The sequence below is a fragment of the Melozone crissalis genome, unplaced genomic scaffold, assembly GCF_028551555.1.
Source record: "Melozone crissalis strain CALT ecotype California unplaced genomic scaffold, PUWL_Pcris_2 ptg000013l_1, whole genome shotgun sequence".
Classification (NCBI taxonomy): Eukaryota; Metazoa; Chordata; class Aves; order Passeriformes; family Passerellidae; genus Melozone; species Melozone crissalis.
The window spans coordinates 59,815,159-59,842,353 of NW_026535791.1; the positions used below are offsets into that span (position 1 = coordinate 59,815,159).

The window sequence follows — 27,195 nt, forward strand, 5'->3', positions numbered from 1 at the left end:
GCACTGCTCAACAGCTGATGTTATTCCTGACACATCTCTTCCAGAGCACCTCTCCATATGTTAGCTTGGCTCCTGTGAGTGGAACGGACCAGAACCAGGACTCCTGTGCCCAGTGGGTCACTGCCAGGTCCTGGATGACTCCCCCATCTGAGAGGCCACTTGTGTCTGTCCACAAGCCGGATGTTTCCATGGGATGTTTCCTACACAGGGCAGCGTCTCTGAAGCACCTTGTTGCCCACCATTCCTCTATTCTCATTGCAGGATGGTTCTTCCTTTCAGGGCAAGAATGTCTGCTGCTCTCTTTTTTGAACAGTACCAGCCCACTGAGCCCCTGAGCAGGCACCACCAGAAATTAAAAGGCCCTGAAAGTTTCCAGCCCACAGTCTTTGTCACAGGAGAAGTGTCATGATGACATTTCATCGTTGTCACATGTAAACTGAGACACTCCTAGGCAAATGTTGAGGTGTCAGCAACAAGAGTTTTTGATAGCTTTCTCTTTAATGTATCCTGGCTATGAGGCTTTTTCCCCTCTTTAATGTATCCTGCCTATGAGGCTTTTTTGTTACCGTGTACAGCTTTAAAAAAGCTTTGAATATTTCCCTGCTAGTCTCTTGTTCCTTGGGGTAATTGGAAACAAACTGAATATGGACCACTTTTCCTGGGCCTCCCTTCTTTCCCTCTGAGCTCCAGCAAGACTTGCTGAAGGCCAGGACTTGCAGTCTGTTAGATCCCTCTGAAACAGCTGCCTGATGTGTTGTGCAGCAGCCACAGCCTTGGTGAGACCAGGCTGCTGCCAGTGCCTGCACTGAGCTGTGCCCATCACCTCCCCAAGAGGGAAACTTCCAGCCTGAGCTAATGGCTTCAACTTCCACCAGGAAAAGCACTCCAGCATTTTGATATTTCCATCCAGAAATGGGGTTGAAATGCATTTCCTTGAGGTGTCCAGTGCTCTGGGGACTTAGTTTAACTCTTAAAACCTTACTTGGCTCTCTTCCAACAGTCTAGTTTAGTAACCTCTTTTCTGTACTCCCTGAAGAGCCCCAGAAACTGGAGTGGCCATCTCCCTGAAGAGGTTGAGCACCTCCATGTGGTATCCCCAGTGTAGTCAGTATTAAACCCCCATGGGATGGAGGGCAGAGTGGACATTTTTTTCTGGATGGAAGTGAAGGGATAATTCTCCATGTTCCTGCATTCCATTAAGATGAAGGAGCTATTGACTTACAAATGAAGTGGCTGGTCTGGAGGCCTGAGGCAGTCTCTGATCAGGTAACTTAGGATGGGTACAAACTTCTCAGCACCCTTTTGTTCCCTCACTTCTCTCAACACATCCCATTCTGAAAATCCAGGCCATAAAGCTGAAAGCCATTCTTGGTCCTACTTCCTATTTCAAACCCCTTGTGTTTTATGCAGCTGCAAATCCATACATTGGTCTCCTTGTCTCTGCAGGATTGTTTAACATCCTTATCAGTGGGATTGAGTGTGCTCTCACCAGCCCCTGTAGGGTGGTTGACACACTGGAGGGAAGGAAACCCAGCCAGAGGGAGCTGAGCAGGCTTGGGAGCTGGGCCTGTGCCAAGCCCATGAAGGTCAACACAGCCAAGTGCAAGATCCTGCATGTGGGTCGAGAAAGTCACAAGAAATACAGACTGGAGGAGGAACAGATCAAGAGCACCCCTGAGGAGAAGGATTTGGGGCTGCTGGTGGATGAAAAGTTCAGCATGAGACAACAAAGTGCAACTCCAGCCCAGAAGGCCAATTGTATCCTGGGCTGTATGGAAAGCAGTGTGGGCAGCAGGGTGAGGGAGGGGATTCTCTGCCTCTGCTCTGCTCTAGTGAGACTCCATCAGGAGTGCTGTGCCCAGGTCTGGGGCCCCCAGTGCAAGAAAGATGGGAACCTATTGGAGCATGTCCAGAGGAGGGTCACTAATGTTCACAGGGCTGGCACGCCTCTCCTATGACAACAGGCTGAGAGATTTGGGACTGGAAGAGAAGGCCCTGGTGAGACCTTCCAGTGCCTACAGGAGGCTGCAGTAGAGCTGGAGAGGGACTTTCACAAGCACACATAGGACAAGGGGGATTGGCTCTGAGCTAAAGGAGGGCAGCTTTAGATTAGACATTAGGAAGAAATTCTTTACTGTGAGGGTGGTGAGGCACTGGGAGAGAATGCCCAGAGAAGCTGTGGACTCCCCATTCCTGGACGTGTTCAAGACCAGGTTGGATGGGGCTCTGAGCAACCTGGTCTAGTGGAAGATGTCCTTGCCCATGGCAGGGAGATAAGAGCTACATGATGCCTAAAGTTCTTTCCAACCCAAATCATTCTGTGATTCTATGATTATGAGGAAGCTTTTGTATTTATGTAATTATACTTCAGCTGGTGCTGTCTCATTTTCATGATGGTCTCAGTCACACTGTTACTCCAACGTGCTGAATTTATGCAGAAGTCAAATGCAATTCTGAAAGCATTTTAGGACCACAATTAATTAAGCCTCTCAGCACTCTTTATATAAGAGGCAGAGGTTAAGTGAATTTCTAGAGGTCAATTAGCAAGTGAGCTGCATGGCAAGGATCAGAACAGAAACTCCTGCTTTAGCAGGAGCAATTTAGTTGCAAGTCAGAAGTCCCTTCCCAAGGCAAGTGGAGAGGTGCACTGCAGACAAAGGACAGGACAAGGCAAGAGGCAAATGAACTGTGAAATACACTGTGCTCCATCTTACATATTGCCATACATTTCAATCTAGAAAAAGGTCTAGTGATTTCTTTGAAGATGGGAGGCTGGAAGAGTGATAGCACAGGTCCTTTCTACCTAGAAAATATTTTTTCCTCCAAGGGTTTATTATATCCTCTTTGTAGGATCAGTCATGTGACGATATAATTTAGAGTGGTGCCTTGGTGTATAATGGTGTGTGGTCCATCCATTCAGGCTGTACATTAAGCCTGCCAGCTCTTCCAAATCTCACAGGAGCTTCTGGCCTTTGCCATTGGATGCATTTCCAAAACCAGGCAAGTTAAAAACTCTGGACTATGCACAGGAGCTCGTCAGAGGCCAGTCACAGACAAGGCTTTAACTAGCTACAGTCAAGCTTTGGGGTGATACAAATATTCACCAGCTTGTGCCCAGTTCATCCTTCTGCCCCTTGCAGCCCCCTCTCCACTCCTCAGTCATGCAGGAAAACATCAGCACCAAGGCTCCTTCCCCCACTACCATCCATCAGGACATGGAGCTGCCTGTGCTGCTTTTAGGGCAGGGAAAGCTGTGTGTTACATGTTGGTAACTGCTTCCAGGGCCTGGAAATGCTTCAGCTTTCAGTGTTGGTGTTAGCGAGACGAGAGCTGTGATGGCTGCTGGGGAGGCCTTGTCTCCCTGCTGCTGGATGTGCAGTGCCTCCAGGGAGGTGCTACACCATGCTGGTCCCACAGCCTGGCTGCTGAGGAAGTGCCTCGAGCTCAGTGGATCCTCTCAGCAGAGCCTGCCTTGACTGTTCAGCACTGAGGGAACCACACAGTGATTTCTTACTGAGAAAATGAGTCCCTAGACCAATTTGTGGATAGGCAAAAATCCCTCCCATGGATGAGGAGGTGGGAGGGAAGCAAAGGAGTGCTGGTGTATAGCAATCATCTCAGCAGATGGGAATTGGTCTTTTTTACATCTCTGTAGACTTCATACTGTTGGTTAGTGGAGCAGCTTTCAGACTTGCCAGAAGAGCTTATTTCCCTGAGAACTATTACTTGCCTCTACATACAGAATAAAACAAGGCAGAAATATCTGCTCTCACAAATGAATGTGATTAATTGCACATCCATCCAAAAGCTCTTCTCATGTTTTTGGTCACATCTCATTTGTTTTTAGTCATATCTGAACTCCTGCCCTGCACACTGAGCATTCACCTCTCTGTCCATAGGGATAAGGAGAGGATGGGAGAGGCAGACAGGCTGCCTCAGTGCCACTGTCTTCATGCCTCTCCTCTCTTCCCTGGGACAGTTCAGGTTCTGTTGCTGTGGGTCTTTGGGATGGATGCACAGATTGTTGGAAAACAAGGAAAAGGCCTCTGGTGTCTGCCAGGCTTGAGCTGCAGGCGTGTGGGAAGGCAAACCAAAGCTGTCACTCCAGAGCTCCCCACAACCCTCCCTCATGGGAGCTATGAGGGCTGCAGGTCCCACCTAGGCTGTGCTGGGCCGAAGCAGGGACATGAGCCTTAGTGACTGGGCTGTCACCTCAGGAGGTGGGTTCATCATGCACACACCCCAAATTCCTTGGGTGCTAAACACCCACTGGAGATTGGGCCATGGAGTTCAAAGAGTTAAGAATAGTGAGTCCCAGTATCTGTGCCCAAACATCCACAGGGACCAAAGTGCTGGGGTCCCCAAGATGTGGCAGCACAAAAACAGAGAGAACACAGAGAGGGTTTGTCCAGCTGGTGCTCAAGGCACTGAGGTCTGTCCCAAAACCAGGCACAGCCCCTCAGGCCAGAGAGTTCCTGATACAGGCAAACATGAGGTGATTTGAGAGTGGGGGCCCTCATAGCAGGGATAGGCCAGGTGAGGCCCCAGCACCATCTCACAGATGAGGGTGAGATGTCTGTCCTGGCATACAAAAACACATCCCAAAGAGAATCCAAGCTCTGCCTGTGAACCTCACCTGCATGTATTCCAGTGTTCACAGCACATTGTGATGATCATTTCCTCAACCAGCCTAACACCCAGGGCCAGAATCTCACAGGATCCAAGCCAGGCCCGAACCTTCCCCTTCCCCAGTGCGTGTCCCACAACAGCCATCAGCCCTATCACCAGGCAGGGTGTGAAGTAACATTTTATTCAAGACAGCCCTTCCCTTGCAGGCTGGGTGTTTACACACAGGAGCGGGCAGGGCAGGGCAGGGCAGGGCAGGGCAGGCAGACCCCCGGAGCCCCGGCCCGCGCTCAGCCGCACTTGCCCAGGCACTCGAGGAGCTCCATGCGGATGGCGATGCGCACGTGCCAGCCCAGCGGGATCAGGCGGATGTAGCGCGCCACAATGGGCGGCCGCAGCAGGTTCTGCACCGAGGACGAGCGGTCCGAGTTGCCATAGAAAACCTGTCAAGGGACGGGTGGGTGGTTAGGGGGCTGGAAATCCTGCCCCGTGACTTTGGGGTGCCTGTGCAGAGCAGAGGAGGAGGAGGCTCCTTCCCCTCCACCCTCAAAAACAAAAGAATTTAAAAATAGACAGATGTGGACAGTTTTGTCACACTGATTCAGTTTTCTTAGCAGGCCATTTTCCCCCATCAGTCCTGCACTTTTTACAGTTAGGCCAGAAAATCTCACCCCATTCTCATCCCATTCTTTCTCATTTGTCTTCCTGTACCATGGCACTGCTTGTTTGGAGTGAGCATGATTGACTTCAACTCTTTGGAGTTCATGAGCCAGGCTCCTGCACAAGCCATTATAGACAAAAAAATGTATGTGAGGGCCCTTCCCCCATTCCTTGGCCTGGATGTAACATCTGCTGCCATGACCTGTTTTTTGTCTGTTTTTTGCAGAAAGCTCAGCATCTCCCCTGGCTGCAGGAACTTCAGCAAAGCCAGCAGAGCCTCCTATGCTAGAACAGGGCCATTCCCATAGATGGGCTCTGAGGATACCTGGGAGGCAACAGCTGTGGCATCCACCAGCCCAGCGGGACTGCACAGGCATCAGAGGTAACTCTGTAATACCTCCCAATGCAATTTTTTGTTTCACGTCAACCAGTAAGAAGTGCAGCATGAGAATGGTTTGGTGGGATATGACTTGACTAGTTGCAGATTTTGTCTGAGGGGTTTTTCTGCTCCAGGATGACACACATTGCCTGGACACAGCAATAAAGGAAATCCCCGTGCAGTGCCAAAGCATGGCTGGGGCTGTGTGGCCACAGCTGAGCATGGGGTTTTATCATGGAGTTGCTGCCTCCTCTGCAATGCCAGTTAATGCCTCTGAGCTTAATCTGGACTCCAGTATGATCATTAGCAAACACAAATAATGTATTTTGTCCTTTTGCACTGGTCAGCATGACACACTCTCACCTCAGGGGGAATGGCCCCTCTCTGTGCTGCTCCCTGATACAAAGTGAACACTGAGACACACCCTGCTCCCACAGGATCCCCCTTTTGATGCACCTTCCTCTGAGACCTGTTGTCACCCAGCATGCCACCCTTCCACCCGTGGCCAAAGAGCCAAGGTCACTGACCCGGTTGTTCCCGGTCTGGTCCTTGTAGTAGACCCAGTTGAGGTTCTCGTCGGTGCGGTACTGCACGCTGTACTTGGTCATCCACTCGTCAGCGTCACAGCGCCCTTGGGTCAGGATCCCCGAAATCACCTTCACCTCCTTCAGGTCGATCTGCAGCCACTGTGCAGTGTCCTGGTACTTGGAGAGCCACGCACACCTGGGGGGACACCACCAGCCCCACTCTGTCCTCCACCATGCCCTCCCAGGCAGAGCCTCCTGCCCCACACGGCCAGGGCTCCCCAGCCCCCACAGCCGCACACGACCAGGGCTCCCCAACCCTCGTAGCCCCATACGGCCAGGGCTCTCCAGCCCCACAGCCCCACACGGCCAGGGCTCTCCAGCCCCACAGCCCCAGGACCCCTCGGGGGGCAGTTCTGAGCTCACCCGAAGCCTTGGCCGTTGAGGCGGGCCTTGTTGGCTGTCCAGGAGGAGTACCAGCCCGTGTACTGCTCGGGGTTGGAGCAGCTGATCTGGTCTGGGGTGACAGCACCAGACTCAAAGCCCAGGGGCTTGTGGTAGGGACACTCTGCAGAACAAGGGAAAAACACTTAAGGGACAGTAGGGGCTCTGTTTTCTGGGTGTGTTTGCACACATATTGTGAACACCTCCTGGGGCTTCATTGCTCTCTCTTCTCCCTCATTAGAATGCTAGGAATGCTCCTCTCCTAGACCACAACCTGCCCTGGGGCCATAGGATCTTCATTTCTAACCTTCACTTGCATTAATTTCTAACTCTTCTTTCTCTCTCAAACTTACTAGACTTGTTCTGACTGCAACATTTTGGGGGAAAGGTTTTATTCAGATTTTGCAGTCTGAATCTCCCTCTTGTAAGCATGTGGAAGAAGAGCCTGACTGGTTGCATCAACCTGGATCCAACCTCCAGGCCATCAGCTTTTTGCCTTCATTAATGCTGGGCACTTTTTTTCTTGCTGGGCTTTACCTCCTTCTGCCCCTCCAATGATTGTCTTGATTTACAGCTCTACTTGTGTGGCAAAATTGCTGAGCCAGCTCAGTTCATCCCTCCAGAAGCACCCTCAGATCTGCACTTCTTTGCATCTGGAGGTGGCCTTGCCTTGTGAAAAACTTGCAGGTGCTCTGGTGCCAGCAAGGTGTCATGCTTAGCCCTGCTGAGGGATCATCCCTGGCTCAGGAATTTCTATCTCAGCGTTTGACTGCAGATCTTCAGGCTAACAATCCTGCCCCCACAACTGTCTTCTGCAATAGTGAGAAATTCAACATGACTACCACTGGCTGCAAAACTACTGGAAAAAGAAATACCCTCATTAAAACCTTCTGTGGTGGGTCACCGCACAGTGCTGTGGAAGGCAAGACTTTAGTAAGGCTGAGCACCTGCATGCTACCTGGACCTAGCTCTGGGGTTTTTTGTTATGATCTTTTTTTTATGTGATCAGGTTATCATTGTGTATCAAGATATACAAAATGAAGGCACTCAAGTGTCACATAGGGACTGCCTAGGCAAACATCTATATCATGGGCAGCATTTTCTGATTTTGCAGCCTGTGGAGCCTCTGGAGTCCCCTGAAGTAATTCTGTCCCATTTTCCAGTTTAGCATAGTCTGTTTCACGGGTCTCAGCAAAAAGGAGCAAGCAAAGCTCTGTGCAGTTCACTTGTGCATGAGAGGTTTCCTTGCCTTATCAGCGCCTGAACAACCACCGTTGATAGCCAAAACCAATCAACATGTGGGGAGCATCGGTGGGTGCCCAGAGCCCAGCATGACTGTGGCCTCCCCATTGCCACTCCCCAGCACTGCAGCCATGTGGTCAATATCTCGTTAGCAAGCTCTACCAGGTCAATATTGCATGCATCAATAGCTCATTAACATGTCTTGCTCAGTTGGAACCTCATTAGCATGTTTTTCCCCATGAAAACATATAGCCACTGTGCCACCTTCCTCCAGGCATGGAAACATCATACTTTCCCACCATGTTAAAAGCCTTGCTCCCCTTGTGCAAGAGGATGGCCTGTGTGTTTACTACTCGTCAGGCTTATCTCGAACACCACCCAGCTTTACTTTTAGCAACACTAATCCACAGGCCACACAACTGTAATGCAATTAGCAGGTCACCTTCTGCTGAGTCTGTTTGTGCCATGCACAGGGACCTGCCAAAACAGATGCCTGGTGCCTGCCCAGCCAAAGCAGCTGAACCACTGAACACTGTTACTGCCAAGCCAGAGAAAAGTCATGCAGTGTTTGCAAGGCTGGCTGCTCCCTTTGGCCATACCAGAGGCTGCTCTGCAAACTGTCCTGGGGCAGCAGAGAATGCCAGGCCACACCACACCACGCTGGGCTGGGCAAGGGGAATGCAGAGCCCCTCTCTGGGGACAGCAACAGCTGGAAGTTACAGTGGAAACGTTCCTCATTCAGGAAAACAAGAGAAATGCCATTACTCAGCTACATAATGCTAATGTGAGAAACACCCCCTCACACCTGGCCCGGCCAAGAAACCCAGCTCAGCTCCTCTCCCATATGTTCCTTGGCCATGAACAGATCAACCAAACCTGCCACCTTCCCTTCCCTTCCCTTCCCTTCCCTTCCCTTCCCTTCCCTTCCCTTCCCTTCCCTTCCCTTCCCTTCCCTTTTAAAAATATGCCTCAAAGAAGGAATAAACTGTTTTTCTTGATCCCTGGAGAGTCTAGAAGATTTCACAGGCTAAACTGCAGCACGGGAGAATGAACCTACATGGTACAAAAGGTTTCCTACAGCAAATCCTACACATGGCAGTAGCTGCCCCAGCCAGCTTCTGGAAGCCCCAGCAGCAAGGGCTCCAGAGGGAGAAAGACAAATGCCCACTGTCCCTGGTCAGCACGGGGCAGCCTAGGTGACCTCCTAAGGCCCAGGCACACGGGCTGCCTCTGCCTGATGGTGCAGGGTCATCCCCTCACCTCACAGTGCTTCAGCTCCACCAGCCCCATTGGCAGCTGGATGGGAAGGTGCCAGCTCTGCAGTGCCAAGTGCAAGGGGAAGCTGCTGAGGGCACCAAGCGCAGCTGCAGGGTCACTCTGTTACCTGGCATACACTCCAAGCCGTTACTCCCGCTGGACCACACTGAGTTGGGGCCTCCTTGGCAGTCGCATTTGCAAGCCTTGCTGTGCCACAGCTCCAGTCTCTCATCCTAAAGGAAAGGTAAAAAAACGAGTAATAAATCTACACAATCATCAACAATAGTGTCACAAGGCCAAATCTGAATTCTGAACCTTAGACAAATGCTTGTGCCTGTCTGGGGTGCTGCACCTTGTCTGAGACCTTTTCCTGTTGCCAGCTCAACACAAAGCACAGAACAACCTGGATCCCCTTGGCTTCAGAGGTCAGAGCATGTGCCTGAGCTTGAAAGGCCAGGTGCCAACCCTGCTTCTGCCCCAAGGCACCAAGGCTGGGCAGTGTCACACCCCCAGCATTTACCTGGCAGCTGAACCATCCAGAGAGACTTACCTCTCCTGGGGAGAGGGCCATCACAGCTGGGGAGTGGGCGTGGAGGGAAGAAGAAAGAGAGAGATCAGAAACAAAGATGCTGTAAGCAAACATCAGGAAATACAATCAACATTTACTCCCGAGATAGAGACAAATAAATACAGGAAGGACTGATGAATCTACCACATTTCCCCAAGCTGATTGCCAGCAGAAGGCAAGAGAACATGGGCAGGAGCAGGGCCCTGCATGTGCCCATGTCTGTGCTACTCCTCCATAGGGTTTTCCTTCAGATGCCTTTGGCATCTCCTCTTCCTGATCAGTTACACCTGAATCACCCTGAGACAAACACATGGACCCGTCTGCTTTACAGCTAATTTTGCTTATATCCATTTTTCTGTCTTTCTGCTCCACACTTTTGTGTTACATTTTCCCCTTAAATGTTTAAGCTGATGAGCTTCAAGGGTCAAATCCTAGCCTGGTGCCACTGCAGATCCCACATGTCTTTGGAGGAGATAGGGTATCTCACAAGGTGCTGGTCTGAGATCATTCCCTCTGGATGTGATGGAGAATAAAGAAATGTAAATAGGCCTTCCTAATCTGTCTTACAGACAAGACTACCTTTTTTCCTTTGCTGGGAAAACCAGTAATTGTGGCTGTGGAGGAAGAGACTGCTATTTTCGTAACATCTGACCTGTTTTATCTCCTGCCTCTTACTGAGCAATGGCTTTTTTATGAGGCTTTTTCCTTACTGAAAAGGCTCTTCTTGCTTCACTTCAGTGAAGTCCAAAGCAGAGTATGTTAATAACTTTTAGACTGGTAGAGTATTTCCCAAACAGCTATGAAAATAAAATAATTTTTAAAAATAATCCCATGACTGCTGATAACTCATCAACCCAAATCAAATGTCAAACATCAGGTTTTCAGAGATGTAGGGAATCTACAAGCTGGTAAGGAAAAAGTGATTGAGCAGGTAAAAGCTTGCATCCAGGAGCCATGAGAAACCTGCCATCTCCAGAAGTACTGTGAATACGGAAAGACGACTTTTTTCACCAAATGAATTAGACTCTGAATTATTCACTGAAATCTAGTTATGATTTATTCATTCATACACCGTCACTTTGCTGAGCCTAGGAAGCTGCAGCTAATGCCGGGAATTTACATCCTACATTACTATAGCAAGTTTCATCTCAAAAGACTCACAAACACAGAGCAATTATAATCAGCTGAAATATAAACTATATACAAAGCTTGGTTTATTACTGAAATGCAACTGCTCCTTGGGTGTGAAAATCAGTCTAAATGTAACAAGAGTCTAAAAGAAAGACCTTTAAAAGCAAAATGATAAATTTTTTAAAATGTCTTTCTCTAACACAGGGATGGTCTCCTGTGCTTCGGTGTCCCAGAGTAGCATTTCTGGCATCAGGAACTTACCACATTAACCCATGGCACTGCTCTGGCAGAAGAAGTAAATGCCAGTCTTCAATAAAAAGTTGTGGCTTCCAGTCAGGCCCAAGAGGGAGGCAGGGATCACCCAGAGCCCAGCATGCTCAGGAGGAAAACATGCTTGTACATCTCCAGACATCTTGGAAAGCATAGGCTGGGGGCCCCACACAGCACTGCACTGCACCTGTCCCAGCACAAATGTTACCCAGCCAAGCCCTGGGACTCCACTGAGCAATCAGAGCACCAAGGCAGAGGGGCAGATCCAGAGCCACACCTGTGCTGTGCCACATGGGGCAAAGAGGTTTGACTTAAACCTCTGTGAAGGTGATTTAATTTAATGCTGTCTGTCAATTCAAGAGAAACCAGCATTTCATCACTTATCAAAACTGGGCCATATTTGCCAATAAAGTAATGCAGTGCCTGCCTCTCCTGCCTGCCCTGTGCTGTTGGATGCCAGTGCAGGAGAGCCATTGGTACCTGGGGCATGAGATCCAGGCTGGCAGGTGCCTCTCCTGCCCCCTGGCCCACAGAGGGGTGTCCTTTCCAAGCAGGACAGGGGCCCTGCTCTAGGAGCACCAGCTGCAAGGGCTTCCTCACCCCAACATCTGGGAAGGCTGCCCAGCCATCACACCCTGCTGTGTGTTCCCATTGCCCAGCAATCCCTGGCTCACAGGGCTACAGGATCGGCTCCTTCCATCTGCTTAACTACTTGATTTTCATCTTTAGAAGACTGATTTTTGAGGAGAAAACTTTTGTGGGTTTTTTGGTTTTTCTTATGGTAGTTTAATGTACTTTAGCTTGGAAAAGGGGTTGGAAAAGGCTTCGTCAGGACCACGGATTCCAGCCATTATCCTAAGGAAGCTATGTTCCATGACTGGTGTGGTGAGGGCTGTTCTTAAGCACTGCATGCCTGGGGTGGGGAAAGGGGATGTGAGTTACCAGGATGGTGTAGGACATTGCTGTGTGACCATGCTGAGCCCTTCAATGGCCTCCTGAGTCCCTCCCTTTGAGAGCCAAGATCAAAACTGAATATGCCATTGACACATGCAGCTGGAAACTCAACAGCTGTGAGTGAAACAACGGGCACAAATGGAATAGATTTCAGGTGGGTGAGTGTAGGGTAGCATCAATTCAAGCACCCAGAATAAATCCTCCTCCCCAGGTGACCCAGCCTTTTGTGGGTGCCTGCACTCAGCCAGTGGTGCCTGCTCCTGGGCTATGAGAGTGGCTTTGAGGGCTTTTAGCCTCATCTGCCAAACACCACTGCAAATCAAGCCAGGGTATGAATTTCAAGCACAAAAGCCCTTTTTTTTTCAATGCAATGAAAAACTTTTTCCAATGTTTTATTGGGTTGATCCCACAACACACAGCAGTGCAAAGGCAGTGCCAAGGCACAGGTGCTGGTATGCTGCCCCTCTGGCTGTCCCAGCCTCCTCCACTCCTCACTGCATAACTTGCTGATTTAAACCCCTCAAACAGGAGTTCAGCTTCCCCTTTGTCAGCTAGGAGATGTGAACTGCTAAGGACTCACCTCCAAAGGGGCTCAGCCATCCAACCACGGTACAGGGGAGCAGCAGGCTTGGCATGGGGTGAGCATAGCAGTGGACGGCCAAATGCCCTGCCTGGGCAGTGCAGCCTGACAACCCCTGGCCTTGGAAGAGGAGGGCAAATGAAAGATGCCCTTGCCTGCAGTTGGCCACAAAACATAGTAATTGATATATTGGTGTGTTTACAGCTGTGACAGGCCCTGTCCTACAAAGGAAATGAAGAGGAAAGCTGGCTGCCAATAGTCTAAAAATGTGATGGGCAGTGTGCTTTTATAGCAAGCATGTTTGCCTTCAAGGAAGGTTAAAAAGATAATTGGTGATTGTAGGTCAGACAGAACCAACTGCTGCAATTCAAGGGAGAGTCATAAGGCCTGTACAGCCGCCAGGGGCTGTTGCTTTAAAAGCACAGGACTGACAAAAACCCCAAAACATTAAAAAGGAAAGAGGTCTATTTACTGCCCCCCAGGACCTTCAGCAAACCATCAGTTCAGTTAAATAAATTATTATCTGTGTTTGTGTGAGGCAGAGAGATATGATGTGCCTTTCCCCTCCCTTCATCCCACCCTGCAGTGCGGTGTGTCCAGAGCACTGCCATGCCCAAATGCTGTCCCACAGCACAGGATTTAGGGACCAGGGTTTGGGACAAGATCCAGGGCATGATTTTGTGCCACGGAACCTGTGCCGGTGAGGCTGGGCTGGAGCCCAGGTCCTGAGATGTCTCCACTTGGCACCTGCTGCTGAGCAGGATGAAGGGGAATGATACTCCAGGAACTGGTCCAGGTTTGGGACAGAGAGAAAAGGGCTGGCAGAGGTGGCCCTGGGGTGCCAGGATGGGGTTTCCTCAGGTGGAACTGGGATAAAGCAGCAGCCACAGCTTAAGGCTACTTGGGAAAAGGGGCAATCAATAGCAAGGAAACCCAGCTGCTGGCATTTCAATGACAGGAACAGGTAACTGTGTTTCTCAGAAAAATTGTAATCATTAGGAATGCAGTTAAACAAGAGAAAGACGGGAGGAAGATAAGTGTGGGCAGAAGTAACACTGCCAAAGGCTGTGTTCAATACAGTAACTCTGAGGAATCACATTCACTATCCTGACCATAAAGTCAGAGAAGCAAGTAATCTTTTAGTGTAGGAATTAATGACAGGTATACAAGCATGAGAAAACACATTATAAATATGAAAAAAAAAAGAAATAAAACAATTGAAATATAACACAGAATAAATGTCAGTCATTCAATTTACTGGAATAAGTTCACACAAACTTATCATTACAGGAAAAGTATGTGGAAAATGTTAAATCTCTTTATTTATTTACTTTATTATATAGATGTCCTAGAAGCTTCAGCTGGAAAATAGTTGAAATTTTGTCTCATCTCTGTAAGCAACATCTCAGTTTAACAATGCTCAGAGAGGTAAAATTATTGCTCTCCTCCCAGCAGAGAGCAATGTCCCCATGATGTAGCAGTGCTTTCTGGTCACAATGGCACCTTTTGCACAGATAGTCACCTGCTTCCCTTCTGCACCTCTGGGTTATAGGGTAGAGGAAAGGAAAATCTCTTAAACCCTCCAGAAAAATTAGGCTAGAGCCCCAGAATAGCCCCAAAAAGTCACAAAAATGAAAGGCATGGCTGGAATGGGTGGCACTGGCTTTATCATGCTTTCTAAAAGGTCTTCTTTTCCCTGAGCACCGCATTAGACAGCATCAGGAGCAGAGTTAGGTAACAGCCTGTAAGCAATAAGAGGGTCGAAACACTGGAAAAAGCATTGCAGCGCCTCTGTGCCCATCGGGTGCTCATTTGTACCTTGCTGTATTATTAACTGAGGCTATTTTTACATCCCAGTCCTGAAAATCGTGCCAGGCGGCTGAGGTGACTCACATCAGGTTGCACCAGCCTCCGTAAAAAGGAGCATTTGGGGAAGCTGCCACATTCGTGGTGTTCTCCCCATCGCTCCTTGTCCCTGTGCCAGGGGCAGTGGTGGCCCTGCTGCAGCTGTGGCCGGTCCCCAGGTCCCCTCGGCAAGCAGAGCCCCCCTGCCCACAACGCGCTTTGTGATTACTTTTGTTGATTCCCCTCGGGGCTTTTTCCATGGCCACGCGGGGCAGGCCCACGGGATCTGTGAGAGATGTGCAAACAGCGCCTTTATCTCTAACAGGCTTTAAATGGCCCGCGGGAGCTGTGCCAGCAGGCAGGGACCGCCGGGACACCCACACGTCTGTGTCCACCCACAGACGCCGGCAGGCACGCTGGCCTGGGGACAGACAGCCCGGCCTGGGGACAGACAGCGCAGTGCCCACACAGGGACTCCAGCACCTAGAGCCACGCTTGGCCGAATGCTCGGCCTGATCCTCCTGCAGGTGACACTGTGTCCCCAGCAGGGCCAGCAGGGCTCCAACACCCGGACACACCGAGCCCTGATCCCTGCAGGGCTCCAACACTCTCACACACCGAGCCCTGATCCCTGCAGGGCTCCAACACCCGCACACACCGAGCCCTGATGCCTGCAGGGCTCCAACACCCGCACACACCGAGCCCTGATCCCTGCAGGGCTCCAACACCCGCACACACCGAGCCCTGATCCCTGCAGGGCTCCAACACCCGCACACACCGAGCCCTGATGCCTGCAGGGCTCCAACACCCGCACACACCGAGCCCTGATCCCTGCTGGGCTCCAACACCCGCACACACCGAGCCCTGATCCCTGCAGGGCTCCAACACCCGCACACACCGAGCCCTGATGCCTGCTGGGCTCCAATACCCGCACACACCGAGCCCTGATCCCTGCAGGGCTCCAACACCCGCACACACCGAGCCCTGATGCCTGCAGGGCTCCAATACCCGCACACACCGAGCTCTGATCCCTGCAGGGCTCCAACACCCGCACACACCGAGCTCTGATCCCTGCTGGGCTCCAACACCCGCACACACCGAGCTCTGATCCCTGCTGGGCTCCAATACCCGCACACACCGAGCCCTGATCCCTGCAGGGCTCCAACACCCGCACACACCGAGCCCTGATCCCTGCAGGGCTCCAACACCCGCACACACCGAGCTCTGATCCCTGCTGGGCTCCAACACCCGCACACACCGAGCTCTGATCCCTGCTGATCGCCGGCAGGCCCAGCCACAGCCACAAACCCAGGGCACGAGGACATCAGCCTGCAAAGGGGAGGTCTCATTTGCGTAAAGCTTCTCTCTCAGGCTTTAAATCGGCTATTTCTTTCCTCCTTCATTTTGCAGGGATTCTTCACTCTTGTATTATTTTAATTTCCCTTTCATTTTCTTTATCTGAATGATTTTCATTAGGTTTTCCTTTTCATTTGTTTTTATTGCGGTTCATTTAATATTTACTGGTATTTATTTGAAGGCAATAAAAACATATTTAAGTAATCACAATTACACCTATTTAATTCATATTAATTTCCATTTTCCCGTAATGCTTCCACTAATTTTTTTTATGTTGTGACAATATTTGAAAAAAGCTAAATTAATTTTTTTTAAAAATCTACCTTTCCTCTCTTTTTTCTTAAGAGATGTATAATTAATTATCTTTTATCCCCAAAGCGTTCCTTAGAAATGTTCAGCATTTTCTGGCCTTATTGACATGTTTGTTCCTTCCTGCTTGGAACTACTCAGAACATTGCCTGCGCAGTAATTTCATTAGATGCATTGATTACACCAAAGGGCAGCTCTACTAAAAACGTTATTTACATCCAAATGTAAAAATGTTATATACATCCAAATGATCCAAAAAACATGTTTGAGCCTTTAATTTTTTTTTTTTTTTGGGCGGGGGGGGAGGGAGAGGGGAAGAAAGATTCTTGTTTTGGTTTTGGATTTTTTTTTTCCAAAGATACAAAAACCAGATGTGAAAAAAGAGAAATTCCCTCTCCTGAATTGCTGAGGTGTGCTTGTTCTGCAGGTGTAGGGAGCACGGGTGGATGGATGGATGGATGGATGGATGGATGGATGGATGGATGGACGGAGGGATGGATGGATGGATGGATGGAGCAGTGTGGGGCGGGCGCCTGCAGCTGCCACAGGAGCCTCCTGCTGCACCCACCATATGCTGCTGCTGCTGCTGCTGCTGCTCTGCTCTGCTGTGTCCCCAGCGAACACAAGCCCAGCCAAGGCACGGGTGCTCCTCTAAGCCACTTGCTCTGCCAGGGAAAATCAGCTAAGCAGCTTATCATGGCATCAGCGCACGTAGCTCCAAGCGCTGACCCGGCAGCACCTCCGTGCTGGGAGAGCCAGGGTGTGAGGGGCTCCTGGGCTGCTCTTTTTAGCCATGAGAGGATACTTAGACAGCAAAGCAGGGAAAACCAGTAAATTAAGAAATACCACAAATTAAGAAAATAAATTAAATACCAAAGGAGTGATGCCTGGAAAGTGATCTTGCAAGTTATTTTTCACTGTAGGCTCTCCAAAAATATCCTGATGTGTGGGTGTCTATTAAAAGCAAGCTGTGTCTGGAATTCAGAGCAAGGTATATGAACTTATTCCAAGGACTAATTGCATCTATGCCACCCATAGGGAAAAAAACGCTGGAGTCTGTGTAAAAACACTCTTCCTAGAAGCTCAGGCACCGGTAACCTTCCCAAGTGAAACAAAGGAGAGTGGCGAGATAAGGTACAAGGAGAACGTACAAATATTTGCTGGGAGATTAAAAGAAAGACCTATTAATTAGGCAGAGCTGGGTACAGCCAAACATAACAAGATGAAATGAAGGCATGGCAAGTTGAGGAGCACTCATTTTCCTACCCATGAAATTTGGTAGAGCAAAATATTCAACAGAAACACAGAAAGAGAGAAAAAACCAGACGTACCAAAACACTGGGAATTCAACACCCACATGAGAAAAGCTGGGCTGTCTGATTAATCTGTTCCTCACCCTGACAGATCATACTTGATTCACACATTCATGTCGGTAGACACTGCCCACCACTTACCAAGAGCAGCCCTCAGCGTCATTTAAGGAAAAAGTAGCTTTGCCATTGGCTTTGATGAAGCCAGAAATTTAAATATGAACCAGGAAATTATCTCATTGTTCTCCACAGCTGGCTGAATTAAAATGGAAGGAGGTGTCACCCTAAATTCTCTGTCTCCTTCTAGCTCCCCCTTACCTACTTTTGTTGCTATTTTTCTGAAAAATGAATATGAGAATACCTCAAAATTGACAAATACCTTTCCCATTTTCTAGACTTATGAATTGCTTTTTGTTCTAAAAGTATCTTTGGACATCTTTTTGAGGCCAAAATACCTTAAAAGGCCTTAAAAATGGGCAATCTTCATCTAGCATCTTGCTGCTAGAGAAAATGATCAGTTTTTGATTAATCAAGAGTTTTGATTAATGAAGGACCAGTCTTTCATGTCATACTGTACCTCATTTTTCAAATCAGCGTTATTATTTACACACTGGCTCAGCTGCACTACAATTTTCTTTGCAAATTCATATTTTGACAAATTATAGGGCAAATTTTTTACACTGCAATTATTTTTTTGAAACAGAGTTTTACTACTGAATATTCATAGAGCTGTAAGAATGCTGCTCACTCATGTACATAAATTACACATCTCCTCCACATTTTGCCTTTCCCCGAATTATTATGTTTCCATGAGAATGCAGAGAAGGGCTTGCTCTGAACCCCACAGCTCCTGGCAGAAGAAAGCGTGGCTGAAACAAGAAATACAACAAGAAATACAAAGAGGGATATTTGAAAGGGCCTCTCAGGAGGCAAAGTGCATACCTTTGTACCAGAAAAGAAGAGACAGCAGGACGCTCCCCATCTTGAACTGCATCTTTCCTTCCTCTGTTGTGAATAGCTCCTCAGTGCACTGCTTGGCTTGATGGGAAGGCATGAGATTAACTTAAGCGTTGCCTAAGCACCTTACTCTCCTCCATTCCCATGGTTTTATCACGCACCACCAAGCCAACCACACAACTGTTACTGTCAAACCCCATCCTAGAGGCTGTGCCATCTGCAATGGTTTTTAAAAGGCAACAAATACTGAGGTACTGACACTCTGAGTGTGAATCTGATTGTACATGCAGACATATGTCCAAATAAACCAGGATATACCTATGTATCAACCACATACACACCCTACAGAAATGCTGATGCCTAATGCTCAGAAATAATGTATAGTATATATTGTCTATTATATATAGCATGTATTTATTATCTTCCACCCCAGTTATTTACCTCTACACTAGCAATGTCTTTTCTAGCAATAGCTGTGTGTAGAAATCTGCCTTGGCCTTACTGCTCTTCCAGTCACCTAATTGCACGGAGCTGAAAACTGCAATTTGTAAATCAAACAAAAATAGTGGTTTTCAGTTGTTTACTTGCTAGGCTGCAAAAATCTCCAACCAAAAATGTAAACCTCTCTTTGCTAACATTTCTACTTACAGTATTCTTTCAACCAGCCTACACCAAAGATTTGATTTTAGAATGACTGATTCAAGATAAAAACAGACTGCTAGTGATTCCAGTGGATCTTGCACCTGTTCCTCCAATCTCTGTTGATTATATGAAATTAGCAGTGAATTCTTAATGGAGGTTTTTGAAAGCAATTGCTTCAGAAGCAGCTTGCTTTGTTGCAAGAGATCTCAGATTATATGCACTGGGAATAGATTAAGGGACTGCTTAGATCACACAGGTAGCAGTTGAGTTAAGCCAGTCGTGCCTCTACTCTTCTGGTTTATATTAATTTAAAAATGCTGCGCAAACAAAGATGCTGGCTTTTCAAAAACAGTCTTCTGGGCAGGATTCACTTCACTTGTCTTTGGATACCCTGGAATTTGGAATTGGAATGTGGAATGCCCTGTACATTTGTTGTCAGGTACAGCATCCCATTGCAGTCTCGCCTCCAGCATCAGCACACCCCAGACTCACCAGGGTATGTGACATGGATGGGAGGAGTCTCCCTCCAAGGATCTCACTGCTTTGCTCAGCCTCAAGGAGTTTAATTTCCTCAGCCCAACACTTTTCCCACTTTACCCTTCCTCCATAGAGAGGAGGGTCCGCCTGTGGCACAGACATGGCCACAGGCACAGACATGGCCACAAGCACAGACATGGCCTGGGCCAGCTCACCCCAAACACTGGGAGGAAATCAATGTATGGCAAAGCAGCTCATCTCAGGCCCCAGGAAGGATGTAATTTTTCTAAGGGCATGGGGCTGCTCCTGATTTTTCGCCAGAGGCCTCCTGTACATATGCTGTTCCTGTCCTGGGGCCCACCAGTGAGACCCACCAGAAGGTCCAGCCAGGAATTAAAGAAATGTGAGACCGACTGAGGGTACACAGGCTCTGGGCATCTGATGCAGTACAGCAAGTCACTTCAGGCTCTACACAGTATCCTTTAAATTGTTGAGTTTATAATGGGCTGCCACAGAGACAGAGATTTTTCAGAGCTGCTGAAGACACTCAGATATCCATTCCCTCTCTGCATTGATGAGCAGTTGGTGTCTAAATCTCGTGGGTTTGAAAATCCCAGCTTAAAAATCCCTAAATACCTTCATCCACATATCTCTTGGAAAACCAGATCTGAGCTTCAGCCTCTCACCTTATGGTCTCATAAGGACAGGTTACACAGAAGGAGAGCTACTCACACAAAGAGAAATCACCTACCATGTTTTAAAGAAAAGCCAAACCAAATTCTTTCCTATTATCACATGCAGTTTTAAATCAGCTTGGTTTATGGTCAACCCCACCCTTGAAATACATTTTGATTTTGTGTAAGAAATACACAGTAGCTCAGGGAACGTGTTCAGAAACAGCACAGCTCTTATCAAAGAACATTCCGTCCAAAGGGATACCCTTAAGACTGGTGGCTGCCCACTTGTAAAGCTCCCTCCACACAGAAGGAAAGGCAGCTTTTGTTTTAAAAAAAGGTCTATAGCATTCAAAAAACCAAACTGTTTCACATGAAGATTAGAAGAGCATTTAAATTAAGGTCTCTGTATAAATAGTATGAAGTTCAGACAGTCGGTGTCTAATGGTGTTGATAGTCCTTCATTTTAATAACTATAAACAGCAAAACCATGCTGCCACTGCAGCAGCATTGCTAAATGAATCATGTAGTTAATTCCTAGCAAGCACAGAAATATTTTCAGGTACAGAAGGCAGAAGAAGTTTAATGACCAGTACATAACACAGCACCAGAAATGGCTGCATTTGCCCTTAGTGTGGCATTGATTACAGAACAAAACCGAAAGTAGTACAAATGGCCCAGATTAAGACAGTTTGGTAACATTCCCACTGCTATGTAAAATAGGAACTGCCTGGGCAGGTTCACTCTTTTGTCCATACATCTTCTCCAGCTCTAGCCCATGTCCCATTGGCCCTGAGACATTTTGCTATGTTTGCATAGCCCTCAGAAATCTTGATGTGTTTTCCTCTGCCAGATTTTGGGAAAAAACACAGAGATCACCCTGCACCATGGAGATGCTTTTAGTCTGACTGGCAGCATGTGTGTGTGACCTCAGAGGGGAATCAGGAGGCAAAAGTACTCGTGTGTGAGAGAGAAGTGGAACTCCACGTAGCCGTGTCACGTTTCTCCCCAAGGCAGAGTGCCAGACGGCTCAGTCGGAGCAGCATGCACAGATCCATGAGTCTGGAAGCTGAACACACACAATGAGCAGTGTCTCGGCAAAAAATGTGTGACTGGCACATTTTTGTTTTACCACAGTAAGGGAACACACAAAACACACATTTGTACGTGTGTGTGAACTACGGACATCTCTCGGAAGCAGGACACTGATATGCAGAGAGGGCAGGACTGTTGAGATTTTAGAGCCTGAGTCAGGAGCTGGATCCCCTTCACATGGATGGAGCTGCAGTGGTCTATACACACTAAAGACATGGCTCTCAGAATAAAACATTCCTTTTACAAATCTGAAGCATAAGCTTTAGTCATCTTCTGAAAAGAAGACTGTTTCCTAAATGTAAGAAAACATGAGACAGATAATTACCCAGTGCTGACCACCAGGCCCATTTCCTGTAACTCATGCACTTGGAGGTGCTGTGGCTGTCCTGGCAGGGTGGGCACCACGGAATCACCATCCCTATTAGATGGGATGTACCTACACCATAGGCAAAGGCTTGCCTATCCTACATCAGGAGAAGTCTAGCTATGTCTGCCTCAGCTTTGAGCCTGCATCCTGGAAGCAGCCAGTGTGTGGAAGACAGTTTACCCCAGAGGGGGGCCACATTGCTTTGGCTTCACCTCCTGTAGGCTGTGCACACACTGATAAGCAAGTAGGCAGAGGAAAGCCAGACCTGTGTACTTCTGCACTTTCAGGTTGTGGGATGCACAGGCCCTTAGCATCAATATGATGTTAATGTTACAACTTTAGCCTGCCAGGCCTCACTATGGGATATACAGCTGCTTTCCACACAAAAAAGCTTTTGCAACCTGGCCCTTGCATGCAATCCTTGCACTGGTCTGCAATCTCTAACTGCAGCTTGCCCATCCCCCAGAGTGTTTGTTTAGTGAGAACAAGCACTGACAAAGGTTAATAGTTTTCTCCATACGATGATGATTAAGTTAAGTTTCTTAATAAGTCTCTGATTAAAGTAAGTTAAGCCAATTTTTTTCTCTTTAATCTTTAAGATAGGTAAATCACACCCTCCCACTCTGATCCTTCAAAGATACTCAGGAGCTGATTCCAGGTCAGTGGAGCTCAGGGACTCTTCTCCTCCTCCTGCAGAGATGTTCTTAGCCCCAGCACTTGATAGGTCTCCCACGCACGGACAGATGCTCTGCCAGCACCCATGCCCAGAGGTTACCCTTTTCTAAAGCCTTGCACGTGCAAAATGAGACTACATGTTATAATTTAAAAATTAAACTGCTCCGAGGCAAGCTGAGATGGCTCTTTATTTCCCAGTTAATAAAAACTACATGCACAGTGCAGGGGAAAACAAGGATGGAGTTAACTGTGCTCGCTAGATCTGTTCTGTGAAAACCCACAGCCTTTCCCCAGCGCTCAAACACGTCTCCAAACACAGAAATGAAAGGACCAGGCTTCCAGTGAGTCCCAGTGAGACGCCTTGGGGACCCATGGGGCTGCAGACTTCGCCACTGCCTTTGTCCCTCGCCGCTTGGAAGCAGGCACAGGCTGCTGCTTCCCCCACTGCCTCTGCTCCCTGTGCTCTCCTCGGGTGCCCCTCCGAGGGACCATGGTCCGGTGTGGGGATTCCCCTCTCGCGCTGGCAGGGAAAGGCTCCTTTGGCAGGCGGGCGTTCCCTGCCAAGGCTGCAGTCTACGCAAGGGATCCTGTGTGGCCGGGTTTCCCTGGAGGCGCCTCTCTGCTCCCATGGAAGCTGCTCCACCTTTGCCGCACCCAGGGCCCGCGCCCTCTTTAACTGCTTATGAAGTTCCCCATCTTGTGGAGGAAACAGCTGAACCGAAACTCACCGCGTTAAAAGAAATTACGAAAAACCCAGAATGAGGCAAGAAAAAACGACTAATTTTCGGGCGCTGGTTCCACTGGGGCTCGAACCCAGGACCTTCTGCGTGTAAAGCAGACGTGATAACCACTACACTATGGAACCGCCACGTACGTTACCCTTCACAGCACTGCCCCTATCGACGACATTCTGCGCACACCTCCTTCCCTAGTTGATGACATAAGTCTGGTATTTTTTCTTTAATTTCTGGTTGATTCAAAACAAATGTAGAAGCTAAAAATTACCCTAATGCTATGTAGCTGCAGAGAGTGACGGGGGTGAATCAGCTCCCGGTAAGGCTCCAGTGCCGCTGCGTGTTGGGGGCAGCGGCGGGCCCCGCTCTGTCCGGCCGCACAGGGCGCTCAGGAGCAGGTAACGACCCTGGGCCGTGCGGGCCACGCTGCAGGCAGCGCTCCTTTCCCCGGCACGTATTCAGCACACGCATACCGAACGTGTTCGCTAGATCTTTGCCTTCAGTACGTGCTCCCAACGCCAGTGCCACCAGCCCCGCTTCGGGAAGAGCTGGCAGCCTTCCTGCGCATCCCGCTGCTCCTGGCATTTGCTCAGCTGCTCTGCTCGCCCTGAGTTGGGCTGGATTGTCACGTTAGGTCGGCCCAAGTGCGGGAAGGGCGGCCTGAGCTCCGGGAGAGCTGCAGCAACACCGCGGCTGCTCCGGGGGAGCCGGGCTGCGGGGATTTCCTCTAAACCGGCCATGAGAAGCGCCTCGCTGCCTGCTGCGGGGCGCTCCAGCTCTCTTCTCAGCGGGGGAGGGACGTGTAGCTGATTTCCTCGGCACATGAGGCTGTTTAAAACACAAAAGGCAGCGAGAGGCAGGGGCGCCCGGCTCTTTCCAATCCCCCGGAGAGGACGGAGAGTTTTCCCCCGTGTGTGGCCGCCCGGGGGCGGCTCCCGCCGCAGCCCGCGCCGCCGGCAGGGGGCATCCCACGCTCGCCCACCGCACCAGGCCCCGCTCGGGCCCGGGGCCTGTGCGGGAAATGCCTCCGTGAGGGGGTGTTTGGGTATCCATCCATGGACTTTCTTGTCACCCCTCACACCCCACAATAATCGCCGTCTTCCCTCTATTATGTTTCACCCGCAGTTTTGCACTACATGCACTACCTCAGTCCTCACCACACTGCGCCTTGCCTCACATCTCAAAGGGAGTGGCTTGTAGGAGCACAAATTAAGGCACCTGTACTATGTTTCCAGGTCAAAAGTTCCAAATAGAAATTATTATTTGGAATATAAAAGGTAAATTTGGGAGTTTTCAGAAGTGTGGTGCTTCTAAGCAAAACAGGTATTGTTTGTGGCTAAATAGCATAGTTGACATGACTTTTGAAATTAATAATGTTTTGCTGAAGCAGCAGATTTATTTACTCTAACAAAGTAGAAAATGTTTCATTAAAAGCAGTTTAATAAGCATTAGATGAAAATAGAGATGAAGACAATTATTTCCATAGACTTGATGACCCCTTACCCTGTATGTGGTCAAATTTATTAGTTGGTAGATTCCATTCTTTAAAAAACAATTTAAAATATTTTTTAAAATCCTTTCACATACTGATTGTTAGTGTGGGAGTCAAATCTGTGTGCTCTCCTGACCTGGAGAACCTGATTTGACCTGGAGAGCCTGATTTAAAGGCTTTACCAAAGAGACAGCCTGACAGGCCTGAGGGCATCAGGATGTAGGGTTTGTACTGTGTGTGGAGCTTCTGGTTCACCAGACCAACAAAATGCTCATCAAGCTTTTGTTAGGCAATTCTTATGCTCATTTCTTTTTTCTCATGCTGCTTTACTAAGATCTGTCAAACCCTAAGTGTTGAAGATAGATAGCTATCATTTCTATAAGCTCTAAGTGGAGCTAAGTCAGGGAGGTAGAGTTGTGCAAATTGGGTCATTAGTCATTGCTTCCCAGAATAATCTGCATTCATCTGATATCTTGGGAAACTTTCTTAAAAAAAAAAAAATTGTTCCCATTTTTTGCAGAGGGTATCCTGATGGTTTCATAGTGTTCTGGTCTAGTTTCTCAGTCTTCAGGAGCTTTGAGGCCCTACCACTTCCTTTCTTTCCCATTTCTGATTTGGTGTGCTTTTTGCCAAGGATGCTAGTTTTGATGTCTTTTATTCACCTTCTCACCCAGAACTGTCAGTGGGGGAACATTTCTTTTTGTGTTCACACAAATTAACCTACTTTTTCTAATGTGTGAGCACAGATTTCTGTCATCTCACTGACTGAGTCAGACTTTAAATTTGTTCTGGACATTAATTTCTCCATTTTTTTATTAGATTTTTTTCCTTTCTGTCTCTGGGCATCCAAGTTTCTCTGTCAGGGACTTTTCCCCTGGCTAGTACTTTAAAATACTTTGCTGGGTCACATAAAAATACTTCTTTAAGCTCGGTAGGGCAAGAGGAGGGAAACCATGGTCAGAGCTTAAAAGGAGCATGCTCCCTTCAACTGTGATTATCTGCATCCTTTTTGAGAAATATCGGTTACATCACTTTGTAGTGGGTGCTTCTGAGAAAAAAGCCTTAAGCAGAATTTGAATTATGTATGTGGAATGCCTGCATGAAGACTTGCTCAGGAGGTTAATGTTTCTAAAGTATTTGGAAAACAGAATAAGTGCAATTACATCCAGAAGGGTTGCTTTTAGAGGGATGCCCTGATTTCTACACTAGCACCATGACTGGGGTTTTTCTTGTCATGCTAGATTGCTCAATCATACATTGTCAGAGTTTTTGGCCTACTTTCTGTTGCAGCTGTTGATGCTAAAAGTCTATTCAGCATATTAAGTGTGTGTGTGTGATACATGACTGCTGAGCAAAAGAGCAGTAGTATGTGTGACCTTGTTGATGGGACTGGTATGTTCTCTTTGCCCTTTGTAGAAAGGAAGATGGTGTTGTCTCCTTGGACTTGAACTGGAAAGGTTAATTTGGAAAGGACATTTGTGTTTCCTCAAGTTGCATGTTATTGTGATCCCCACAAGTAACTGGAGAGGTGGCTCAGTCCGGCAACACTGACTCTTTATCAGGTTGCTTGGTCATGTCAGATCGCTGAGACAGAGGACAAAGAAGAGAAACAAAAGAAAACATGTCCTAAAGAACCTAACTGCTAAGGTTATCCCTCTCCCACTGATCTTGGATGAAATGTTTCTGATGGATTTATTGGCAATTGGAGCAAACCCCTCATTATGCAGAGAACTTGGTAAATGCCAATAGAGATGAACTTATCAGGTACTGTAAATGTTTATAAATAATGTGTATCCCAGGAGTACAGTGGAAAGAGGTTGTGATGTATTTTTGCTTGCATGCATTTTGGCAGAGCAGCGTGATCATACATAAAAGATTAGCTGCTGTAACTCAGATCAGGGAAAGTGCATCCTGCCAGAAAAAACAAACATCAAAACCGTTCTGGGTCACGCAGAATTATTGTGCTTGGTATGCTTTCCATTTACTGTCTCGTCTCACAGGAGAGGAGCAGCTTTGAAAGTGGAAGCTTGTGTCTGGGACTCCAGAACCTCAGAGGACTAGCTCAGTCAATCAAGTGCCTTCTGCTTTGCTGGTTTGGCATTTTAAATATCTTTTGCACCTTAATAAAAGTCTGTTTCAAAAGGGGATTTGATCACTCTGTCCTTCAGAGTGGTGGTCGATGCCTTTAGAATTGTCACCACACTGATGGCAAAAAATTTCTGAAAATAGCATGTTATGGTATTATTAGACATTCAGGGAGGGGCAAAAGGATGAAGATATTACTTTGCCTCTATTCTCAGAAATCTTTTGTTTCTATCCAGTCCTGGTGGAGCTCCACTTGCCCTTCAGAGCAAGGGCACAGTGGTCTTCATCTTGTGCCCGTGCACATGGAGCTTTCTCCCACCACAGCATGCTTTATAACCTGTGGTCCTCCTCAGACCCAGAGGCCCCACTCTGACCCCACAGAAATGGCTGCTGTGCTCTGTTCCATCACTGCACAGCAGCAAACATCCCCTCCCTGGCTTTTGGAGTGGGGCAATGGTGTCCTGATGAACGTAAATGCTGATGAGGACTGAGCCCAAGACTAGTGGTGATACTACACTATCATGCTTCTGCAGACATCTCCT

General features: G+C 48.2%; 2 protein-coding genes and 1 non-coding gene across 3 annotated transcripts in view; 1 reads left to right on the top strand and 2 right to left on the bottom strand.

The window, feature by feature from the left end:
• Positions 1-4,916: 4,916 nt before the first annotated feature.
• On the bottom strand, positions 4,917-18,526 carry RS1 (retinoschisin 1). Its single transcript, XM_054272062.1, has 6 exons — positions 18,398-18,526; positions 9,683-9,708; positions 9,260-9,365; positions 6,616-6,757; positions 6,193-6,388; positions 4,917-5,069 (listed from the first exon to the last, which is right to left on the bottom strand). Exons 1-6 carry the CDS (start codon positions 18,507-18,509, stop codon positions 4,917-4,919), a joined length of 735 nt encoding a protein of 244 aa, XP_054128037.1. The 5' UTR covers positions 18,510-18,526.
• A 4,608-nt stretch (positions 18,527-23,134) lies between these two features.
• On the bottom strand, positions 23,135-23,207 carry TRNAV-UAC (transfer RNA valine (anticodon UAC)). Its single transcript has one exon. It is a non-coding gene; the product is annotated as a tRNA-Val (tRNA).
• Positions 23,208-23,401: 194 nt separating this feature from the next.
• The window catches only part of PPEF1 (protein phosphatase with EF-hand domain 1), a 39,257-nt gene continuing 35,463 nt past the window's right edge, over positions 23,402-27,195 (top strand). The window contains exon 1 of the mRNA XM_054272097.1: positions 23,402-23,474. The gene's annotated coding sequence lies outside the window, so the exon portion shown is untranslated. The remainder of the gene's footprint in view (positions 23,475-27,195) is intronic.